This window comes from Monodon monoceros, unplaced genomic scaffold (assembly GCF_005190385.1).
Source record: "Monodon monoceros isolate NGI ecotype Baffin Bay Population unplaced genomic scaffold, NGI_Narwhal_1 Super_Scaffold_22, whole genome shotgun sequence".
Lineage (NCBI taxonomy): Eukaryota > Metazoa > Chordata > Mammalia > Artiodactyla > Monodontidae > Monodon > Monodon monoceros.
This window is the reverse complement of record NW_021703779.1, coordinates 18,929,445-18,950,306: the sequence shown is the minus strand read 5'-3', so window position 1 is coordinate 18,950,306 and position 20,862 is coordinate 18,929,445. Positions and strand designations below refer to the sequence as shown.

Below are 20,862 nucleotides of genomic sequence, written 5' to 3'. Positions count from 1 at the left end.
ACACTAGTCAGAATGTCCATCATCAAAAAATCTACAAATAATAAATGCTGGAGAGTGTGTGAAGAAAAGGGAACCCTCTTACACTGTTGGTGGGAATGTAAATTGATGCAGCCACTATGGAAAACAGTATGAAGGTTCCTTAAAAAACTAAAAATAGAACTACCATATGATCCAGCAATCCCGTTCCTGGGCATATATCCAGAAAAGATGAAAACTCTAACTCGAAAAGATACATGCACTCTAATGTTCATAGCAGCACTATTTACAATAGCCAAGACATGGAAACAACCCAAGTGCCCATCAGACGAATGGATTAAGAAGATGTACTTATATATATATATATATATATATACACACTGGAATATTACTCAGCCACATAAAAGAATGAAATACTGCCATCTGCAGCAATGTGGTTGGACGTACAGAATATTATGCTTAGTGAAATAAGACAGAGATAGACAAATACTGTATAATATCACTTATATGTGGAACCTAAAAAATAATACAAATGAATGTATACGCAAAACAGAAGCAGACTCACAGATACAGAAAACAAACCTGTCGTTACCGAAGGGGAAAAGGAAGAAGGGAGGGACAAATTAGGGGTATTAACAGATACAAACTACTATATAGTTTGTATATTTGGGATGAAGTGAGAGAGTAGCATTGACGTATATACACTACCAAATGTAAAGTGGATGGCTAGTGGGAAGCAGCTGCATAGCACAGGGAGATCAGCTTGGTGCTTTGTGACCACCTAGAGGGGTGGGATAGGGAGGGTGGGAGGGAGGCTCAAGAGGGAGGGGATATCTGTATACTTATAGCTGATCCACTTTGTTGTACAACAGAAACTAACACAACATTGTAAAGCAATTATACTCCAATAAAGATATAAAAATAAAATAAAATAAAGTAAAATAGATAAGTAACACGGATATACTGTATAGCACAGGGAATTACACCCATTATCTTGTAATAACCTACAATGGAATTTAATCTGCAAAAATACTGACTCACTATGCTGTACACCTGAAACTAACATAATACTGTAAATCAACTATACTTCAATTTAAAAAAAAGTCACTAACTCATATAGTCTATTTCATTAATAAGAACACGATTAAAAACATAACGTCCATGACTCACGGAGATGGAAACTATTAACGTAAAAATTTTAAAATTGAAGTTAGTCAGTGGTAAAGCACCCTTTCAAACTCTGGAAACATGAATTGATAAGGTATTGGTCTACACATGTGCTTTAAAGTGGGAATTATTTTAAGTAGCTTACAGTCAAAGGAGTACAACTCAGCACATTATTCTTCATATCAAGAAATCACAGTGATCATTCAAAAGGTCTTTTACCTTTAATTAAAAGGATATTATTGCTTAAGAATCTGAAAGCCATGAAGAAGAAAGGGGAACATTTTGCATAGGATTAAGATGCAATTTATTTCTACATTATAGAGATCTTAAATCAGTATGCTTATTCCTTGACAGTAACAATTATTCAACACCTCAAGAAGACAACATGAATTACCAAGTTAGGTATAAAACAAGCTACAAGTATATATTTTACAACACAGGGAATAGAGCCGATATTTTATAATAACTATAAACGGAGTATAACTTTAAAAAATTGCGAATCACTATATGGTACACCCACAACTTATATAATATTGTACAGCAACTATACTTCAATTTAAAAAAAACCTTGCACTGAAAAAAAAAGACAACATGAATTAAATCGAATATTTGTGTAATTGTTGACAGTCTTAGTGGTGGTCCATTTGTTCTATTATTACTACTACTACTACACATTGCAACAATTCTTTGCTATACTCTTACTAATGATTTTGTTTAAGCAAGTAATTTGAGAAATTGTGAGACTTTTCATTTATTTCATATTTATATTATGGATAGGAATTATGCTATACAGAAGAAATTTCTTATATCTATGTTTCAACAAAGCTACTTAAAGCAATAAAAAGGCACTTACCACAACTTGTAGCACCTGTTCGTTGTGAAGTGAGGAAGAGGATGAAGAGGAGGAGGAAGAAGAGGAAGAGGAGGAAGAGGAAGAGGAGGAAGAAGAGGAGGAAGAATAAGAAGCGGGAGAGTCAGCCATCATTTGGCCTAAAGTCTGCATCAGCGTTTTCCCCAGAAGAAAAAAAGAGCTGAACATAGCAATTACACCAAACACCATTCCAAAATTGAACCTGTCAAGAGGAAAAAAATTACATAAATGTACAACTCCTCACAATTCATGGACTAAAAAATTCATTAACCAGCCACCTTTCATAGCTTCAAAACAATGTCTAAAAATTTCAATAACTCTGCTTCTTTCTCCTACTTGAAGTTCAGATACTTGACTGAAGCATGGGCACTAGTCTCTTTAAGCAGTTACAATTTACAATTCTCTCATAACTGAAGAGGCTGATGTTGTTCCCAATAAAAAGTTTGTTTCCTCTCATATTTTTTTGCTCATTTACATAGCATTGTTTTGATCTTGCCCTCATGTAGTTATGAAAGCTCTTTTGACATTATAGACATCATTCTTTTTCATCTACCGATTCTCTTGTTTGCATTTTATTTTACTTGAATTTTGTAATGAGCTTAAATATTAACATGGTAAAACTTAACAACAGTTTCTTTCTTCTACTGTTTTAATAATTAGAAATTAGAAATCACTCCTCTATAGTTGGGAATAATCTATTACATTTTCTAACTTTTTGATAAGTTGTGTTTTTCAAGGCACTTGTCCATTTCATCTAAATAGTCAAATTTATAGGTATACAACTGTTCACAATAGTTTCATTTTTCAAAATGAGTCTCACTCCATTCTCTCATTGCCAAGGGCGTGGGTTCAGTCCCTGGTTGGGGAACTAAAATCCCAGAAGCTGTATGGTGTGGCCAAAAAATAAATAAATAAAAATAAAATAAAACAAGTCTCAGAATCTATAGTAATGTTTCTCCTTTCAATTCTGATTTTTAGTTATTTTGTTTGCTTTTTTCCTTGATCAGTCATAGTAGGGTTTTATTAATTTTATTAATCTTTTCAAAGTACCAACTTTTGGCTTTGCTGATTTTCTCTACTGTATACTTTCTATTTCATTGATTTCTGTTCTTATCTTTATTTCTATTTTGTTTGCTTTGATTTGCTGTTGCATTTTCTGCTTTTTAATGACCTGATTGTTTATATTTAGCCCTACTCTAGTTGGAGCTAAATTTTTAACAGAAAGGAATTTCGACAAAGGCCCCCTACTGCCATTAGAAATTCTGTCAAGTACAGAAACTGTCAGTCTCTAGGGTGTCCCAGAGATCATTGTAAACCCCCTAACCATAAACACTATAAACCATGATTTTAAAAATATTTTAAATTAAAGGGATATGCCTGGTATAGCCAGAGGGCTCCAGGACCCTGCTGCTGTAACCTGGCTGGCCATTTTCCTGATTGGTTTGTGTGTATGCCTTACTGGATGATAAGTATTTTAAATATCCTTGCCCTGGATGGGTATCACAGAAGAATTACAGAGGAAAGCCAGCAGACTTTTGGGAGCCCTATGACTCCCAGGACCCTTGTTTCTATGTGTCATGATGGGGGAGAGAATTCTCCAGAATTATTTTCCTGGTGGAAAATGCTCCATATGCTTTTTGCCTTTCTATTGGTGTATAACTTACACAAAGTGCCTAAGTCTGAAGCGTACAGCTCATTGAATTTTTACATATGTATACCGATGTATCCACCACCCAGATCAAGACACAGAACCTTGATTTTGAATGTATGCAAAAGCACAATGATGCAATCCCATGAATTTATATAAAGCCAGAAAGTTTTTACATTGTCAACATTTAAAAACTCAATAAATTGAAAATGATGGAAACAGTTCATTTAACAAGTATTTCTCATGATCACAAATGACTAATTTAAACCAAAAAGAGAAAGTAAAGAATACCACTGGTAAAGCATCCTTGCTTTCCGCCGTCCCCAACTGTAAAACGCACGATTGAAAACAGCAGTCTGCCATCTTATGTGAAAAGGGGAGATGCTCAATCCGTTGTTTTCCAGCCAGTCTTCATAAGAATGCTTAAAATACACAGATGACTAAGAGAGAAAGAAAAGTTCCACATCACTGAATTTTGAAGAATAATTTATAAGGCTTAAGAAAATAAAAGTGTTTTCTACAGGAAAGCAAGATACTGACTAATCAAATGTTTATAATTTTAAAGCTTTATGTTTATTCTTCAGGATATTAAAGTAAGAGTCTTGGATTGGCTGATGTGCTGAAGTCAGGGTCTGGCAAACTACGGCCCACGAGCAAAAAAGTTTGCTGGCCTTTGCTTAGAACAGCATTGTCCAATAGACATATAATGGGAGCTATAAGTGCAAGCCACATATGTAATTTTTAATTTTCTAGTAGCCGAATTTTAAAAGGCAAACAGAAACAGAGATTAATTTAAATGTATTTTTAACTCAAAATATCAAGATATTATCATTCAGAATATAATTAATATATTGAAACACGTCACATTCTATTTATTTACTTACTTAGTATTGAGTCTTTGAAATTCAGTGTCAGCTTTACACTTACAGCACATCTCTATTCGGACTAGCCCCATTTCAAATGCTACATGGCCACATGTAGTTAGTGGCTACCATACTGGACAGCACAGGTCTAGAAGCCTTGTTACCAGAGAAAGAGGTCTTTTGTTGTAATTAAAAAAGACCCCCAGCCAATCCAACAGAGGGGACAGGTTAGTTGGAATTGGTGCTTTCTATCCTCTTCTGAGCAACAACCCTAAGAAATTAGGCTGAATTTGACCATGAAAAAGCACAAAACTTATCTAAAGCCACCTTGGTCTCAGTAACTTCTTACATTCTTCACTATTGGGGAGATAGCTGCTTATACGCAGCCTAGCAAAGAGTTTTATCTTTAGGGAAGTTTGAAGTCCTTGAGTAATGTAAGATTTTGGATAACATAAGGCTGTTTTACATACACTGCCACTGACCTCTTACCTCTTACAGTAAGTATGGTTAAGTATTTTGTCATATAGATGCCCATCCATTTGAGAAACTTATCTAGAAGGAGATTTCAGCCCTATCACAGTCATAAAATGACCTGAGTCTGAATATAGGTATCTGTTTGCCTTTGGATCCATAATGCTCTCTGCTCTCAATCTTCAGGTGAAGTTATTAAACCTGCTTGTCTTCTAGGACGTGGAAAAGGAGAGTGGCACACCCCTCCAGGTGTCTACTGAGGAAATCCTAGACAAACCAAGGATGGAACAGCAGACCAAGTTAGAAGCAGAGAAGCTGAAGGTGCAGGCTCCTAAAACCTGTGGTCTCTCCATTCCCCAAGCAGATACTCTGAATGAGAGATCGGTCTTTCGCTCAAGGAATAGTGCTCTCTTAGCGAGTTAGGAGCTGTTACTGAAATTAAAGTGACATCCTGATCACCTCACACACTGGACCAGAGACTATAGAGATTTGAAAAATTCTTTTTATTTTGGATTTTTGTCACCCATGCAACATGAAGAAATCACGCGGCTTTGTTTTTTCCAAACAACAAAATCACTGTTTAAACCAGCAGTGGCCTGTACTGCTCATGACATGCTAAGCACCGTGCCAAGTATGTGCAGAGAAAGCACCTGGGGATCTTATAAGGATGCAGATTCGGATTCTGTGGGTCAGGAATGAGGCCTGAGATTCTACATTTCTGACAGGCTCCCAGATGATGCCAAGTGCTGCTGGTCCTTGAATCTCAGGTTGAGTAGCAAGGCTCTATGGGGATGAATTAATGAAATCCTCTCTATAATCTCAGGAGAGCTTTACATTTATTATGCCAATTTTAAAGATGAAGAAATGGAGGAACAGAGAGTAATCTGCCCAAGCTCTCAATGGATAGGAAGTGGGAGAGCACAGCTCTAAGGACTGCTCTAAGGATTCAACTGTATAATCTCCTCACTTTGCAAGTTTGAATGCAACAAAAGTTATTTTGCTGTTAAGCCTAAACCACACAATACTAAACTACAGTACTCTATTTAAAACTATTCGTAACATGAAGGTTTTACTAGTCATAATTGGAATTTTCATTAAATATTTGAGAATTTACATGATTTTATTCCACGCATACAATACTCCTACCCCCAGTATGCAATTCCGAAAGGCTGCCTGAAGCATGTGGTCAGACAACTGTCCATAATATCTGCTACCCAAATAAGAATGGACCGTGCACCCAGGGTGTGTGTGGGGGGCGGGGGTGGGAGTATTAAGGGGGGTTAGTGTGAAGAAACGGCGTCTAAGATACAAATTAGAATTCGAGTAGTCAGAAACTAGTTATCTAAAGCCTTGCTACTTTGAAGTATGGTCTGTAGATTGGCAGCATTGGTAGCACTTGGGAACTGGTTAAAAATGCAGAATCTTAGGCCCCTGCCCCAGACCTGCTGAATCAGAATGTGCATTTTAACTGGAACCCCAGATGGTCATAAGCACTTTAAAGTTTGAGGCCACTGATGTAAATCACAACTTGATTTAGATTCATTCCAATACCAGTCTCTGGAGGGTCGTGGCCTTAAAGACAAAAGAGGGCAAACAATGTCTTTCCCAGGAGGATATTTTATTTCCTCCCAGGTGCAACGCCGCGGGGTTTGGCAGGGCCCCGGCCCTCCCGAGCCCACTACCGGCGCCTCCCGGGCAGGATCCGAAGGCTGCGGGGCTTGCAGAGCCCCGCAATGATACTGCGGCAGCTGCGCAGGCCGCCACACCCCTCCCGCGGCCAGCCGTGCTTTATTTACTCCATGGGACCGGGCGCCACGCGGAAGGCCGCACGTGGGTTCCGGTCGCACGGCTTTCAGCCCGGGAGGCACAAGGCAGGGGAAGAGAAAAGGCCTAGGGCCTTGCGCCCCGGCCCTGGCACCGCGGGCTTGGGCCTTAGGCCCGAGGCCCTCACCTTCAACACCAAGTCGGTCAGGTAGACGGCAGTCCAGCCGCCCACCACCACCACCACCAGCGATACCGGAATCATGGCAGCGGCGGGGGCAGCGGACGGAAGGCGAGCGCCGGCGTCCTCCCTGCGAGCCGCAACCAGCCGGCCGCGCGGCGCCTACAGCCCCAGCATCTGCGCAGAAACCCAGCTGCCACCGGCTCCTTTTTCGTGGTGGCGTCGTTTCCTTCCGGATCCTTCTGGTGGGTCGCACGAACGGCAGTGCGCGCACCGGAAAAGGGCGTGGGGGCTTATTTTAGCGGGGCACTCGGGCGCCGCCGTCTAGGTATCAGCTAGACTGCGGCTGCCAGCCCTCTAGCGATTTCTTAGGCTATGGCCCTCCCTGCTGTCTGCTCTCCATTCTCCGGTTCTGGTCTGGGGTTTGCGCTTCCTTTTAATCTAGTGGGGTTTGGGTAATCCCAAATAATAATCGTCTCCGCCGCTCAGACTCTGTCATAGGTATCCAGATTTAAGTTAATTATGTTTATTCGTTCTTTTTATTGAAGCGTAATTTACATATAGCGAAAACATAATACGGATCTCAACTATTTCGATGAGTTTTGATAACTATGTATCTGTGTACCCTAATAAAAATAGAGAACATTTCCATCTCAGAAGTTTTCTTCGCTCGCTTCCCGGTTAATCCCCTCCTCGCCCTCCCATCACCCCTTTTCTAATTTTTAAATCTTTGTGTAAATAGAATCATACAATAAGTATACTCTTGTGTCCGACTTATTTCGTTCAACATGATTTTTTTGAGCTTTAGGTTCTTTTCTCAACCTCTTCCATTATAAAATTTGAGATTGGTGCTACATTAAAAAAAAGTTCTGAACATCTGTACATATTTTTTTGTTGACGTGTACCTGATCATATATTGACCTGGCGCAGTGGTTCCCAACCTTGGCTGTAACATTAGGATCACCAGGGGGCTTTAAAAATTCCTGATGCCCGTTCTCTAGCTTAGACCACTTGAATCAGAATTTCAGAATGAGATCCAAGCATCAGTATTTTTTAAACTCAGGTCATTCCATTGTGCAGCCAAGACTGAGAACCACGGAAGGAAAACTAGTATTTATGGAGTTTTGTTTGTTTGTTTGTTGTTTCTTTGTTTTTTGCATTCTCTTAAGGCCCAGGTCTTTAAAAGTTATTTGTTTTTACTTTTCTGTGAAATCATCATTAGCAATAGTAATACTAATACCGAAATATTGAGAACATAATACTAGCTTAAGAACAAGTATCCCAAATGAAACTGCACCCTCAGCCTTCTTCAAAGTAAAAATATAGTGTCATACTAGGAACCTGTATGACAGATACTGTTACTCATTTGCCTCACTCTCCCATACTTTTCCTAAAGTTTTAATAATTTAGCACCGTATCTCCCTAGCTTCAAGAAACCTTATGACTCAGTTTTACATCTTCTTGCCTATATGTGTGTACATGTGTTGTTTTAAAATCTTTCAATTTATTTTGGACAAAGCTAGGTATAATTATAAAAGTTTATATTCAAGCACCCTGTGACTCCACAGTTTTCCATGTACAGGTTTCCCGAAAGTCTTAGTGCAGTTTTAGGTTTTGATACTTTCAGAAGTATAAATGCCGAAAACTTGCAAAAAGCATCACTTGAAAATGTATTTAAATTTCTTTTACACTATTTAATTTGGTGAATTTCGAGTAATTTTAAATTTCAAAATTTTTAGTCCCCCTAACTGAGGATGGCAAACGTTGACTGAAACAAAAAATTGAATTACATTTATTATTCAAAAATTCCCGAGACCAAAGAAGCATGAAAGAAATTTAAATAATTTTATTTTTCAAGTGATGTTTTGTGTAAGTTCATAGAGTTTGTACTTCTGAAGTTATTAAAGCTTAAAACTACACTAAGACTGTTGGTACACTATTGTATTTGAACTGACCTTTGTTTGCTCTTGTATAATGACTGTAGCTTTTAACACTGTTCTTTCCTAGGATGAGAAAATTTACTTAAGAATTAAAATGTCTTCTCTTTTGTTAGCCTGAAGCCTTGTCTGGACCACCTGCTGGGACAAAAACCAGTTACTGTGTGGCTGATTACCCAAAATATGTAGGAAATGAGTTGATTGTGTTTTTCTGTTCCCAACCTAAAATTTTACTTGTTCAACTGACTTGGTGTTCTCATCAGGGACCCAGCAGTCAAAACAAAACACTGAATAGAATCCTGCTGGTTTCTGGAATTTATCAGTAGTGGAAGCCAGCTGGTGGCAGCAGAAGAGACCTAGGATGCAAGGTGGCAGCAAAAAACACCTGTATTCCATAAGATCAAGGTATTCTTCCTTAGAAGAAATGTGACCTAATTTACAAATAGTTTCAGGTTTCTGTCAAGTAACTATCTTGAAGGACGCACAGCCAGGCTTTTATTCATATCATTTTTATTTAGTGTATGTATGTGTGTGTATATATAATATTTATTTATTTATTTGTTTGTTTGTTTGTTTATTTATTTTTTGCGGTACGCGGGCCTCTCACTGTCGTGGCCTCTCCCGTTGCGGAGCACAGGCTCCGGACGCACAGGCTCAGCGGCCATGGCTCACGGGCCCAGCCGCTCCGTGGCATGTGGGATCTTCCCGGACCGGGGCACGAACCCGTGTCCCCTGCATCGGCAGGCGGACTCTCAACCACTGCGCCACCAGGGAAGCCCTATTTAGTATATTTTTTTTAGAGAGGCACCAAAAATACATTTTGGCTGAATGCAAAACAGCTACATGTTAGGGACTTCCCTGGCTGTCCAGTGGTTAAGACTCCATGCTTCCCCTGCAGGGGGCACGGGTTCGATCCCTGGTTAGGGAACTAAGATCCCACATGCCACATGGTGCGGCTGAAAACAAACAAACAAAAACCAGCTACATGTTAAAAATCAATATTTGGCTGAAGCAGAATATCACTATTATATAATAAACTTCTGAGGTACCAGAATCAACATGAAATATAAAAATTAGATAATATTAAAATATTATAATTTTGTTGTTAAAATGTAAGTATTCAGATTTTTAGAGTTTGACATCCCCTTCAGGAGTATTTATTTCTCATCAATGTAAGCTGATAGTTTGCTTCTGGGGTCATTATACTATATGTTTATGACACTAACTTACACCAGTCAGGATAAGCTAGGTTATGCTTAGGAAATAAGCCCTAAAATCCCACAGGCTTAAAATGAGAAAGATTTATTTTTTGTTTGTGCTGCATATCCAACAGGGGTTGGTAGACTGATGGAGACTCCATTTTATCATGCCCAGTTCTCAAAGTGAGGTTCAGGATTTAATGCAGCAGAGAGAGGACTAGAGTGTTTACCACTGGCTGTGAAATGCTATGGCCCAGACATGCACACGTTCCTTCCACTCCAGCTTCATGAGCCAAAACTAGTGAAATAGCTGTTCCTAATTTAAAGGGCAGAAGGAGTGTAATCCTCCATATACCTAGAAGTAGAGAAAAATATACCTGGAACTAAACAGTAGTGCCATCTACCACATAAATAGATGCTCTCTTTCATCTATGGAGGGCAGTGTAACAGAAAATGTTTGGTTAGTGCTGCCATTATGGGATACGTATGCTAGTATTGATGCCGCCACAAAATTATTAAGCTTTCCCTTCTCTTTAATAGGAACTAACTAAGATAAAGGCTCATGTCTGTTGGTGTTTTTTTTGGCCGCGCCGCACGGCATGTGGGATCTTAGTTCCCCAACCAGGGATCGAACCCACACCCTCTGCAGTGGAAATGCTGAGTCTTAACCATTGGACGGCCAGGGAAGTCCCTCATCTCTATTTTATATCCTCAGCTTGGTGTGGTTGCTGATGATGGTGCAGTTTGGTTGAAGCAGTCCCACAGACGGAAGCTTCTAGTCCCAGGTGAAGAAAATTTTTTTTGAATCTTTGCTAAAAGTATTATCCACGCTTATATTTTTTACTCCAAATATATATATATACACACACACACACACACACACACACACACACACACAATATTTGCCTGCAACTGCTGCTTTACACGGTCATGTGAATAAAATTTGTCCTTAAACCTTGGTTCTAAAACTGTGGCAAAGGAGCAATACAATTGGCCTTCAAGAAACCAGTCATCTGGGGTTTTCCATTTATATTTCAGTTTCATTTCATGTACACCAGTCTCAGCATCTTCCTGGAGTAGAATGATAAGAGAATCTTTTCAGCCACTGTCATGTAAGAAATACTTGTACTCTGAAGTCATCAGTTTGATTACTTCTTCCTCAGGTTCCAGAAAGCAAAGTATTTTTCTCTGCAAGCAATTTTAATAAGTTGATACATTGTTTTCATCTAAAAAGCATGTTATTTTAGTTTTGCTCTAGATGGCTTTTAAACACGTAGTAGCTGCTATTCCATCTTGTTTAAACATCTTGTTAAATATATGACAAGGCGATTCAAAAACCTTTGGATGGCCACCGGGGCCAGGAGGCGACTGGAGTGTGTCAGCCCCGTTTGAGGAGCGCAGTGGGGCGGTTCCATGCAGAACGCCATGGGGCCAGTGGTACCAGATCTTGGAGGAGGTGTTCATTGAAGTTCAGGTGTCGCCAGGCACTCGCGCTCAGGATATCCAGTGCGGCCCGCAGAGCCGGCATGTGGCGCTGGCCGTGGGTGGCCACGAGATCCTCAAGGGCAAACTCTTTGATTCTACAATAGCTGATGAGGGAACCCGTGGACTCTGGAGGGTAGAAAAAGGGTCCGTATTGTTCTTACAAAGAGAGATGCAGCAAATTGTTGGACTTCTATTCTGGAATCTGAGTATGCAGCTGATCCTTGGGTGCAAGACCAAATGCAGAGAAAACTGCCAGAAAGAAAATCCTCGTTTTGACTTCAGCGGAGCAGAAATCTCAGGAAACTACACTAAAGGTGGACCAGATTTCTCAAATCTTGAGAAATATCTGTGAACTTGCTGCATTTTGTGGATCCTAGCAAATGTTGCCAGCTTAATCAAAGGAACAGATTATGTGGTGGAAGAAAAATGTGGATGCCTACAGTTAACAAATTGCAAAATATATTTAAATATGGTTCTGAAAATTGCATTCAAATATGATTTACATAGGAAACAAATACTGTAGGAACTATTCTATTGATATATGGTAGCTTTTTTTTTGGACTTGTTTTTGCTCAGCATGAACTTTCGTATGCTGCTGTTTACTAATTTCATATTTAACCTGTATATATATATATATTTTTTTGCGGTACGCGGGCCTCTCACTGCTGTGGCCTCTCCTGTTGCGGAGCACAGGCTCCGGACACGCAGGCTCAGCGACCATGGCTCACGGGCCCAGCCGCTCCGCGGCATGTGGGATCTTCCCGGACCGGGGCGCGAACCCGTGTCCCCTGCATCGGCAGGCGGACTCCCAACCACTGCGCCACCAGGGAAGCCCTAACCTGTATTTTTAATACAAAAAACTTTAGGGTATAGATCATGTGAAATGACAGGGTGCCTTCAGGGAAAATTAAGTTTTTCTTTCAATAAGTGTGATGCAGGAATAATGTTCAATAAACTTTTCTAAACTTTTCTAGGAAAAAAAAAAAAACCTTTGTACATCATGTATTTTTGTCTTTGACTGAAGTATGAGGCAGTGGCCCACTATCTTTCTGCTTACAGACAGTTATAATTGCTTTCGGATTACAGTACTGAAGGTTATATGAACAAAACACTGTATGCTTGTGATTCCTAAATCACTCTTACCCTTTGCCATGTTTGTTCTATTATCCATAACAATTGACACATTTTGAAACTGATTTTCCATCCTATAAGTAGTTCTTCAGTCAGAATGCATTATGTTGATAGCTGTGTGAGGGAGGCCTCAACAATCTCTCAACAATTGAACAGAATCAGAGTTGAATTCATTATTAATCTACAATACTGTTAGACTTAAATATGACTTATAGTCATTTTTGCATATCCAAGTGTCTGATGTCCAAGGTATAGTGGCACATTTAATACTATTGCCTTTTTGTTCATAGCAGAATACAATTCAGGTAGTTTCTCAATACCATATTTCCTAGAAGGAACTTAACAACTAGGATTTATAGCTTCAGCAAATATGAAAAATCCATCATCTTCAACTACTGAAAATAGTTCATAGTCTGTAGCAGGAATTGTCAAATTATGGCCTGGGGATCAAATCCAGCCCTCTGCCTGTTTTGTAAATAAAGTTTTATTGGAAAACAGCCATGCTCCTTTGTTTGCATTACCTTTGGCAGCTTTGCATCACAACAACAGATCTGAGTAGTTGTGACAGAGACCTAATGGCCCACAAAGCCTAAAATATTAACTATCTGGTCCTTAAAGGAAATAGCATGCTGATTTGTGGTCTGTAGTGATACTGTCAATAAGATTTTTCTTTAACTTTAGCTTCCCTAGACATAGAAGTATAAGGAATTCTCTACTTTTTTTTTTTGGCCGCACCGCACAGCCCTGACCAGAGATCGAACCCGCGGCCCCTGCACTGGAAGCACTGAGTCTTAACCACTGCACTGCCAGGGAAGTCCTAGTAATTCTCTTCTTAAAGCCTTCTCATAAAGTCTATTATTTTGGACTTCCAAAGGCAAAGTTGAGGGCCCAAATCCCAAGGCGTAAACTAAACATAAGTACATCCCTGTTATTTAACTCAGCAGGCTCTAAAATTAGTCTCTTACTGCTTCTCTGAACATATTTTGATTTCCCTCTTATTTGTAGATAATAGTTCTATAGGGCATATAATTCTAGACTGAAAGTTGTTTTCATTCAGCATTTTGAGAATGTGACTTATTTTCTGGCTTCCATTGCTGCTGTTGAGAAGTCTATTGTTAGTCCAACTGTCACTTCTTTTAGGCTATCTGTCTTCTTTCTAGTTTCTTTCTACTGATCTGAGTTTGACTTTGGTGTGTCTAGGTGTAGATTTCTTTTGTCTAACTTGCTTGGAATTCGTCATTATATGAATCAGGGTCCAGGCAGGAGAACAAAAGCCCTGCTAGGTACTTCAAAACAGAGAGGATTTGATAAGGGAATCGGCTACACATGTATTGGGAGATTGAAAGAGGGACAAAGGTCAGGTAGCCTGGAGATTAGAAAGCAGAAAGTATTAATAGCTAGCACATCCCTAGGGTTCAAGGCACCAAAAGGAGGAGGTTATGTTACCAGAACCTAGGAGGGTGGAGCAGGTGGCCACCATCTCAGGAACAGCTATGCTATTGGGGATGGATGGGTGGCTGTTGCTAAGGGCTTGGGACCAGAAGGAGTAAAAGGAAGAGAAAGAGAGAGAAAGAGAGAGAGAGAGAGAGAGAGAGAGAGAGAGAGAGAGAGAGAGAGAGGAACTCTTGCTGTTACCCTCCTCCTACCTTTTGATCACATACCAGCATTTCTTATTGGTGGAACCCAGGAGGAAGCCAGCTGCTAGAAGAGCCTGGAAAAGCATTGTGGACACCCAACCCCAGTGCTGCCTTACAGGGAATAGAAGCCTGGGTGTGGAGCTGAAAGACCAGCACAGTTTAGGTTCCTGAATTTTAAGATTTGTCATCTTCATCAAACTTGGCAAATTCTCAGCCATCTTCTCTTTGAATGTTCTCTCTCCCTTGTTCATCTCATTTTGAAAGTCTGATTGGATGTAACAGTTTCTCTATCCTCCATGTCTATTTTCCTTTAACATTTTCCATGTCTTTACCTTGCTGCATTCTGGGTAATTTCTTTCTTTCTTTCTTTCTTTTTTTTTGGCTGTGCCACGCAGCATGTGGGATCCTAGTTCCCAGCCAGGGATAGCATTGGAAGTGTGGAGTCTTAACCGTTGGACCGCCAGGGAAGTCCCGGTAATTCCTTGAAATCTATCTTTCAGTTCATTATTTCTTACTTCATTCAGTTGTGTCTAATCTGCTGTTTTGACCCGTCTATTGATTTTCTGATTTCAATTATTTTATTTTTCATTTCTAGAAATTATATTTGTTTTTGTTTCAAATCTGATTTACTATTTTTTGCTTTCTCTTGTTCCTTAGCCATTTTTTTTTCCTTAGCCATATTTTTAATTGTACAGATTAAACATGCTTGTTATATACTGTGTATCTGATAATTGCAGTATCTGTAGCATTGGCAGATCTGATTCTTTGTTTCTGCTAATTGTCATTCATGGTGACTTGCATTTTTTTCTTTTTTATTGCAAACTCATGTTTGTTGGAACTCTATCTAGTGGAAGTACTTAATACCTGAGCTTGAGGTAAGTTTCTCCAGAGATAATTGGCATTTACTTTTCCAAGTACCTAAGGACCTCACTAACCTGGGGTCACTTAAATCTAAATCCTTAATGTAGGCCACAATTTTAGGTTTCAGATTAGAAGTTGATGTCCAGTTGTAGTAGGCTGCTTCTGAAATGGCTTCCAATGGTCACTGCCTCTTGGTAATCACACCTTGTGTAATCCCCTCCCTTTGTGTGTGGGCTGGACCTAGTGACATGCTTCTAACAAACTGAATATGGTAAAAATGATGGAATGTCACTTCCATGATTAGGTTATAAAAGACTGTGACTTCTGTCTTCCTTTCTCTCTCTCTGGCTCTCCTCACTTTCTCACTCTGATGAAGCAAATTACTATGCTGTGAGCTGCTCTGATGAAAGGCCCACATGGCAAGGAACTGAGGGTGGCCTCCAGCCAACAGACAGCAAGGAACTGAGGCCCCCAGACCAACAGCCTCAAGAAACTAAATCCTATGCAAAACCACAAGAGTGAGCTTTGAAGCAGATCCTTCCCTGGTTGAGCCTTGAGAATGACTGCTGCCCCAGCCAACAACTTGACTGCTACTTTGTGAGAGACCCTGAGCCAGAGGACCCAGCTAAGCCACAACCAAATTCCTGCCCCACAGAAATAGTGAGATGATAACTGTTGTCATTTCAAGCCACTAAGTTTTAGGCTAATTTGTTATTCAGTGGTAGATAACCAAAACGTCAATCATGAGTGGTAATAGTTCCATTCTAGTCTGTTGGTTGAGCTAAATCTGTTACTATTTTCCATATGACTATCTCCTTAAGGAGATACTGGAACAAGCTAGAAAATACCCAAAGGGATACTGTTAGGGGGATAAGAGGTCTGAAAAATATATCATATGAAGAACAGGTGAATGAATTGGGTGTGTTCTACCCCAAAAATTGATCTATGATAATTTTTCAAATTTTAAAAAAGGTGGTAGAAAAGAAGCCTGATCTGGGAGCAATAGGAATGACCAAGATGTATGGGCTTCAAACCTACTAGAGTCCAGTTTGTAATCAGAAAACTACATGGGAGACTTTTTTTCTCCTCTATTTATAGCCAAGTCCAAGAGAGGCAAGTTTCATTAAGGTCACATTCTGGGAGTGGTTGGTCTGTTCTAGTTCATTCACCAAGGGTCCAGTTTCCAAGTCTCTGAGCTTTATCTTCTACCCCTACTGAAGGCCCACTCATATAGCTAAGGTCAGCAGATGACAGCAGGGCAGACACCAGCTTTAGATCTCACCTCTCTGGATTTATGTTTTTTCATCTTGCCTTTAAAAAAAAGAAAACAAAAACCTCTGAGGATTTCCCTTACTTTCCACTACCTCTACTACGCATTTATGAAATATTTACAGTACTTTATCCAATGCTTTATGTATTTTTGTCCCAGGAAGGTTTTTTCAGGATGGCTAATATGCTATATTGCTGGAAATGGAAGTCCCTGTGGACCAGTTTTTTTAAAAAATGGTGGTAAAATATACATAACATAAAAAGATCCCGCCTGCTGCAACTAAAGATCCCACATGCCACAATGAAGATCCCGCGTGCTGCAACTAAGACCCGGCACAGCCAAATAAATAAATATTATTAAAAAATAACCATTTTAACGTGTACAGTTCAGTGGCATTAAGTACATTCACAATGGTATGTAACCATCACCACTGTCTATTTCCAGAAATTTTCCATCATCGGAAACAGAAACTCTGAACCCATTAAATAATAATTCCCTACTCCCCCCCGCCCCCTGCTCCTGGTTACCTCCTGTGGGCCTGTTCTAAAAGGATAAGTTACTACAGACCTTTGAGAATATATTTGCCAAACCCCAGATATTCTCAGATACCAGGGGGAGAAAAAAATGGTCTATGACTATAAATTTAACATTGGGAACTTACACCAGGGAAGTGCTATTGATTACCTCTGTACTCTGTGCCTATGACCAGTTCCTTTCAAAGTTGACATGTGCTGCCAATATTCATATTTTAGGAAACTACAACTTGGCTTTTCTACTATTCTCCAGAAGCCATGCTAATTCCCAACTTTACTTTTACAGTCTCCAGCAAAACAAAAAAACAAAAAAACAAACACAAACACGCTGCATGGAATTCCTAGTATAGGCTAGTAGATATTGCTAAGAAGAGCAAGACCAAAGTTTACTGCCTTTTACGTGAGAAGCCAGTTGTTTGTACTGGTGCCCACTATCATTCAAAAGAAATAATTACTCAGTGGTATTTCTGCCCTAGGAAAGTTCAATTAACTTCATAACTGAGGGTGTGAGAGAGGAAAAGATACATTACTGGCTGAGCATTCTCTACTTCTCTCCCTGTAACTATCTAGTAAAGAGAATTTTGTCCTTGCTGTCCTATATGAGATTTTTCAGGATGCGGAATTGGGAGAACGAGATGGACTTAGAAAGGGATGGTCCTGAGAGATCGACAAGAGAAAAGGATTTAGTAGAAAGCCAAGTCAAACCTGGAGTTAAGGTTAAAAGAAGGGAGAGATAAAGGACAAACTAAGGGCTGGATGTCAGAGAGAGGTTGGGGATTTGGTCAGTCAGAGAGACTGCAGCAAGTATGTGTGTGAGGGAATCGGGGAGGAGAGGAAAGCTGACTCTAGGGCTGTTGCTGTCAGTTATAATCTGGATCCACTTTCATAATCTTCGCTGATTTCACATTTTTCTTTTATTTTGATATGTTACTCATATACAGTCATGCGTACAAATCTTAAGGATTGAGCTTGATGAATTTTTACATATGTCTACACCTGTGTAACCACCACCCAGATGAAGATACAGAACATACCAGCGCCCCACAGCTCTTCCTCATCCCCTTCCCAATCCAGCACTCAGGAAGTGATCACTCTTCTGCTTTCTCTCACCATAGATTAGTTTTTGTCTGTTTTACTTAACTTCATAAGAATGGAATCATATGGTAGGTACTCTTTTGTGTCTGCCTTCTTTCACTCAACATTACATCTGTAAGACTGATCAATATTGTTGTAGGTAGCAAAGCAGGTTATTATTTTTTTACCATTGTGAAGTATTTCACAAATTATTTCTCTGGACTATATACTTGATGAACATTTGGGTGTCTCTAGTCTTTGGCTATTACGAATAACAATGCTATGAACATTCTTGTATATATGTGATGGTGGACGTAATCACTCATCTGTGTTGGGTATATGTCCAGGTGTGGAATTACTGGATCCTAGAGTGGACATATCTCCATCTTTAGTATTTGTTGCCAAACAGTTTTTCAAAGCAGATGTACTAATGTACATTTCCACCAGCAATGCAAGAGAGTTCTGGCTGCTCCCTGTCCTTGTCTAGACTTGATATTTTTAAAATTAAAAAAATGTTTCCCCCTAATTTATTGTATATTATTGACATGTACGGACTTGATATTTTCAGTCCTTTAATCTTAGTCACCTTTAACATTCTTTGAGGGGCACAAGCAGACATCAGAAATCCTTTAAAATTATTTTTGTTGTTAAACTCTGCTTCAGTATAAAAGATTCTATGCATAGACTGGGTACATGAAGCCTTGGAAATTATCAGGGTCAGAGGCCTGAGGTTTTGGATTTGTGCAGATCCAGTTCAGCTGTTGCAGGAAGAACATATCTGAGAAGAATTCAAGAAGATCACTGTGTTCTCGAAGGTGAAACTTTACTCCATAAAGATAGAACACTCTCTCTCTTAGAAGATGGATCGTTCAGTAGAGACCGTCTGAAGTAGGCCAAGCTGTCAGAAGACTGGACTAATGCATCATTCTGTTAAGCCAGTTGTTAAACTTGAGGGCGCATCAAACTCCACTGGAGGACTTGTTAAAACACAGCTCGCCAGTCCCACCCCCAGACTTTCTGAGTCAGCAGGTCTGGGACTTGGAGGGCAGAGAATCTGCATTTCTAACCAGTTTCCAGGTGATGTCTATACTCCTGATCCCGAGACCAACACTGTGCCATGAGGGCCACTGAGGTCCCTTACTGCAATGTCCCAGTGAGAAGCAGTGAAGGCAGTGAGAGGTAATTGGATTTGGGATATATTTGGAGGGATCGAGCCTACAAAACTTGATGTTAAACACTGTGATCCTAGAATGTTCCTTAAGTAGGTTTCTTGCTTGTGTGTTTTTGTTTTTTAGTTTTTAAATTTAAGAGCCATGCAGTTTTGTTGTTAAGCATATAGGCTCTAGAGTTCAATGGCCTGGGTTCAAATTGCAACTCTGCTACCTATTAGTTGTGCGGTCTTGCAAATTCATTTCTCATTTGTAAAATGTGGATAACATGAGCAGGGGGTTCTTGCAGGGAATAAATGAGATATCATATATAAAACACATAGTATAAGGAATATAGATTTCTGATTGCTTCAATTTGGGGCAAGAACACATTGCTTAGATATGATAATGAGGATTGTCAACATAAAATAACTGAGAAGAAAATTCTGCATTTATTTTCTAATATTTTTTGATAACTAATAAAATTTACAGAAAGCTAATTCTTAAATTTAGATTTTTATTACTTTTACATAAAGCATAAATTGTGTCAAAATAATTCTGATAGGTGACTTGAAAAATTTCATTTGTACCTTCTGTACAAATTCTGTACAATATTCTGTACAATATTCTGTACAATATTCACAGTGGACATTTTATCTATTCAGATTTAATGGGTTTTGGTAAGAATGGCAAATTAGATAGCAGTTGTACTTGGCACTTGAAAATTTTCATCTAATTAGTTATCTGTGACACAATTAAAAATTGCTGAATTATTATTCATTCAGCTAAAACACTGCCAAAGGTCAAAATCTCTGATACTGGTTTTCAGCATATTGACAGGGCAAAGCAAATGCTATAAAAGTTTTAAAATCTTCTCAGAGCCCAGCAAAATTTTGGCCAAGGAGTTTTCAAGCAGGAAATATGAGGTAAACATCTATTTTTTCTTACCCTTTTAGAAAATGGAATTGTACACTATATAATGATACATAATTCCAACAGGGTCTTCTGCATCCAATTGGCTGTAAAAAGAACTAACCACCCAAAGGCAATCCTCTGTAGCAAAAGCATTTTATCTTTGTAGATGCCAATAAATTTTTCATTTCTTTTGAAAAATAGGCAAAGCATGTTTTCCTGCAAAATATAAACAGTCTCCTCACATGATATGATTATCCCTAGCTTGTGATTTTGTGTTCCAGTGGTTCTTAAGCCGGTTCACACACCAGAATTGCTTGGTGTGGGGGTGTGTCTTCAAAGTACCCCTGACCCTGGCCCCTGGCCTGATGCAAGGCTGGGACTCTCTGAGGATAGAGTGTGGACACGCCCATGTTTACAGGCTCCCTCAGCTTCGACACCACCTGCATTTCGGCCATGTGGCAGTTTGGATAATCTGCAAGCCTTTCTACTCCTTTTATCCTTTTTTATCCCTTTTATCCACCTAGAAGTGGCAGATAAAATAAGGCAAGCATCCTTTTAAATGCATAGTTAGGATAGTAAGGGAAAAACTGAAGGGCCAAAATCAGAGCCAGACCTACAGTTGCCCATGGTGAGTGGCTGCTGACACTTCATTTTTCCTGGAAGAGGAAGAGAGTACGCCCATCTTTGTAACCAAGTACTCGTAACTTTGGGTTTGGGTTTTAACAGCTTTTGGG

At 39.5% G+C, this 20,862-nt stretch overlaps 1 protein-coding gene and 1 pseudogene across 5 annotated transcripts in view; one reads left to right on the top strand and one right to left on the bottom strand.

The window, feature by feature from the left end:
• The window catches only part of MBTPS2 (membrane bound transcription factor peptidase, site 2), a 65,448-nt gene extending 58,309 nt beyond the window's left edge, over nt 1-7,139 (bottom strand). For 4 of the 5 annotated variants that reach the window (XM_029240301.1, XM_029240300.1, XM_029240302.1 and 1 more), the window contains exons 1-3: nt 6,948-7,103; nt 3,954-4,102; nt 1,997-2,216 (exon numbers count right to left, since the gene is read on the bottom strand). In XM_029240301.1, the coding sequence (XP_029096134.1) occupies nt 1,997-2,216; nt 3,954-4,102; nt 6,948-7,022 (444 nt within the window). In that variant the 5' untranslated portion in view covers nt 7,023-7,103. Of the gene's footprint in view, nt 1-1,996; nt 2,217-3,953; nt 4,103-6,947 lie in introns of all 5 variants that reach the window. The other variant, XM_029240303.1, reaches the window with a different exon arrangement.
• Nucleotides 7,021-11,911, top strand: LOC114905741 (annotated as a pseudogene).
• Nucleotides 11,912-20,862: the final 8,951 nt, after the last annotated feature.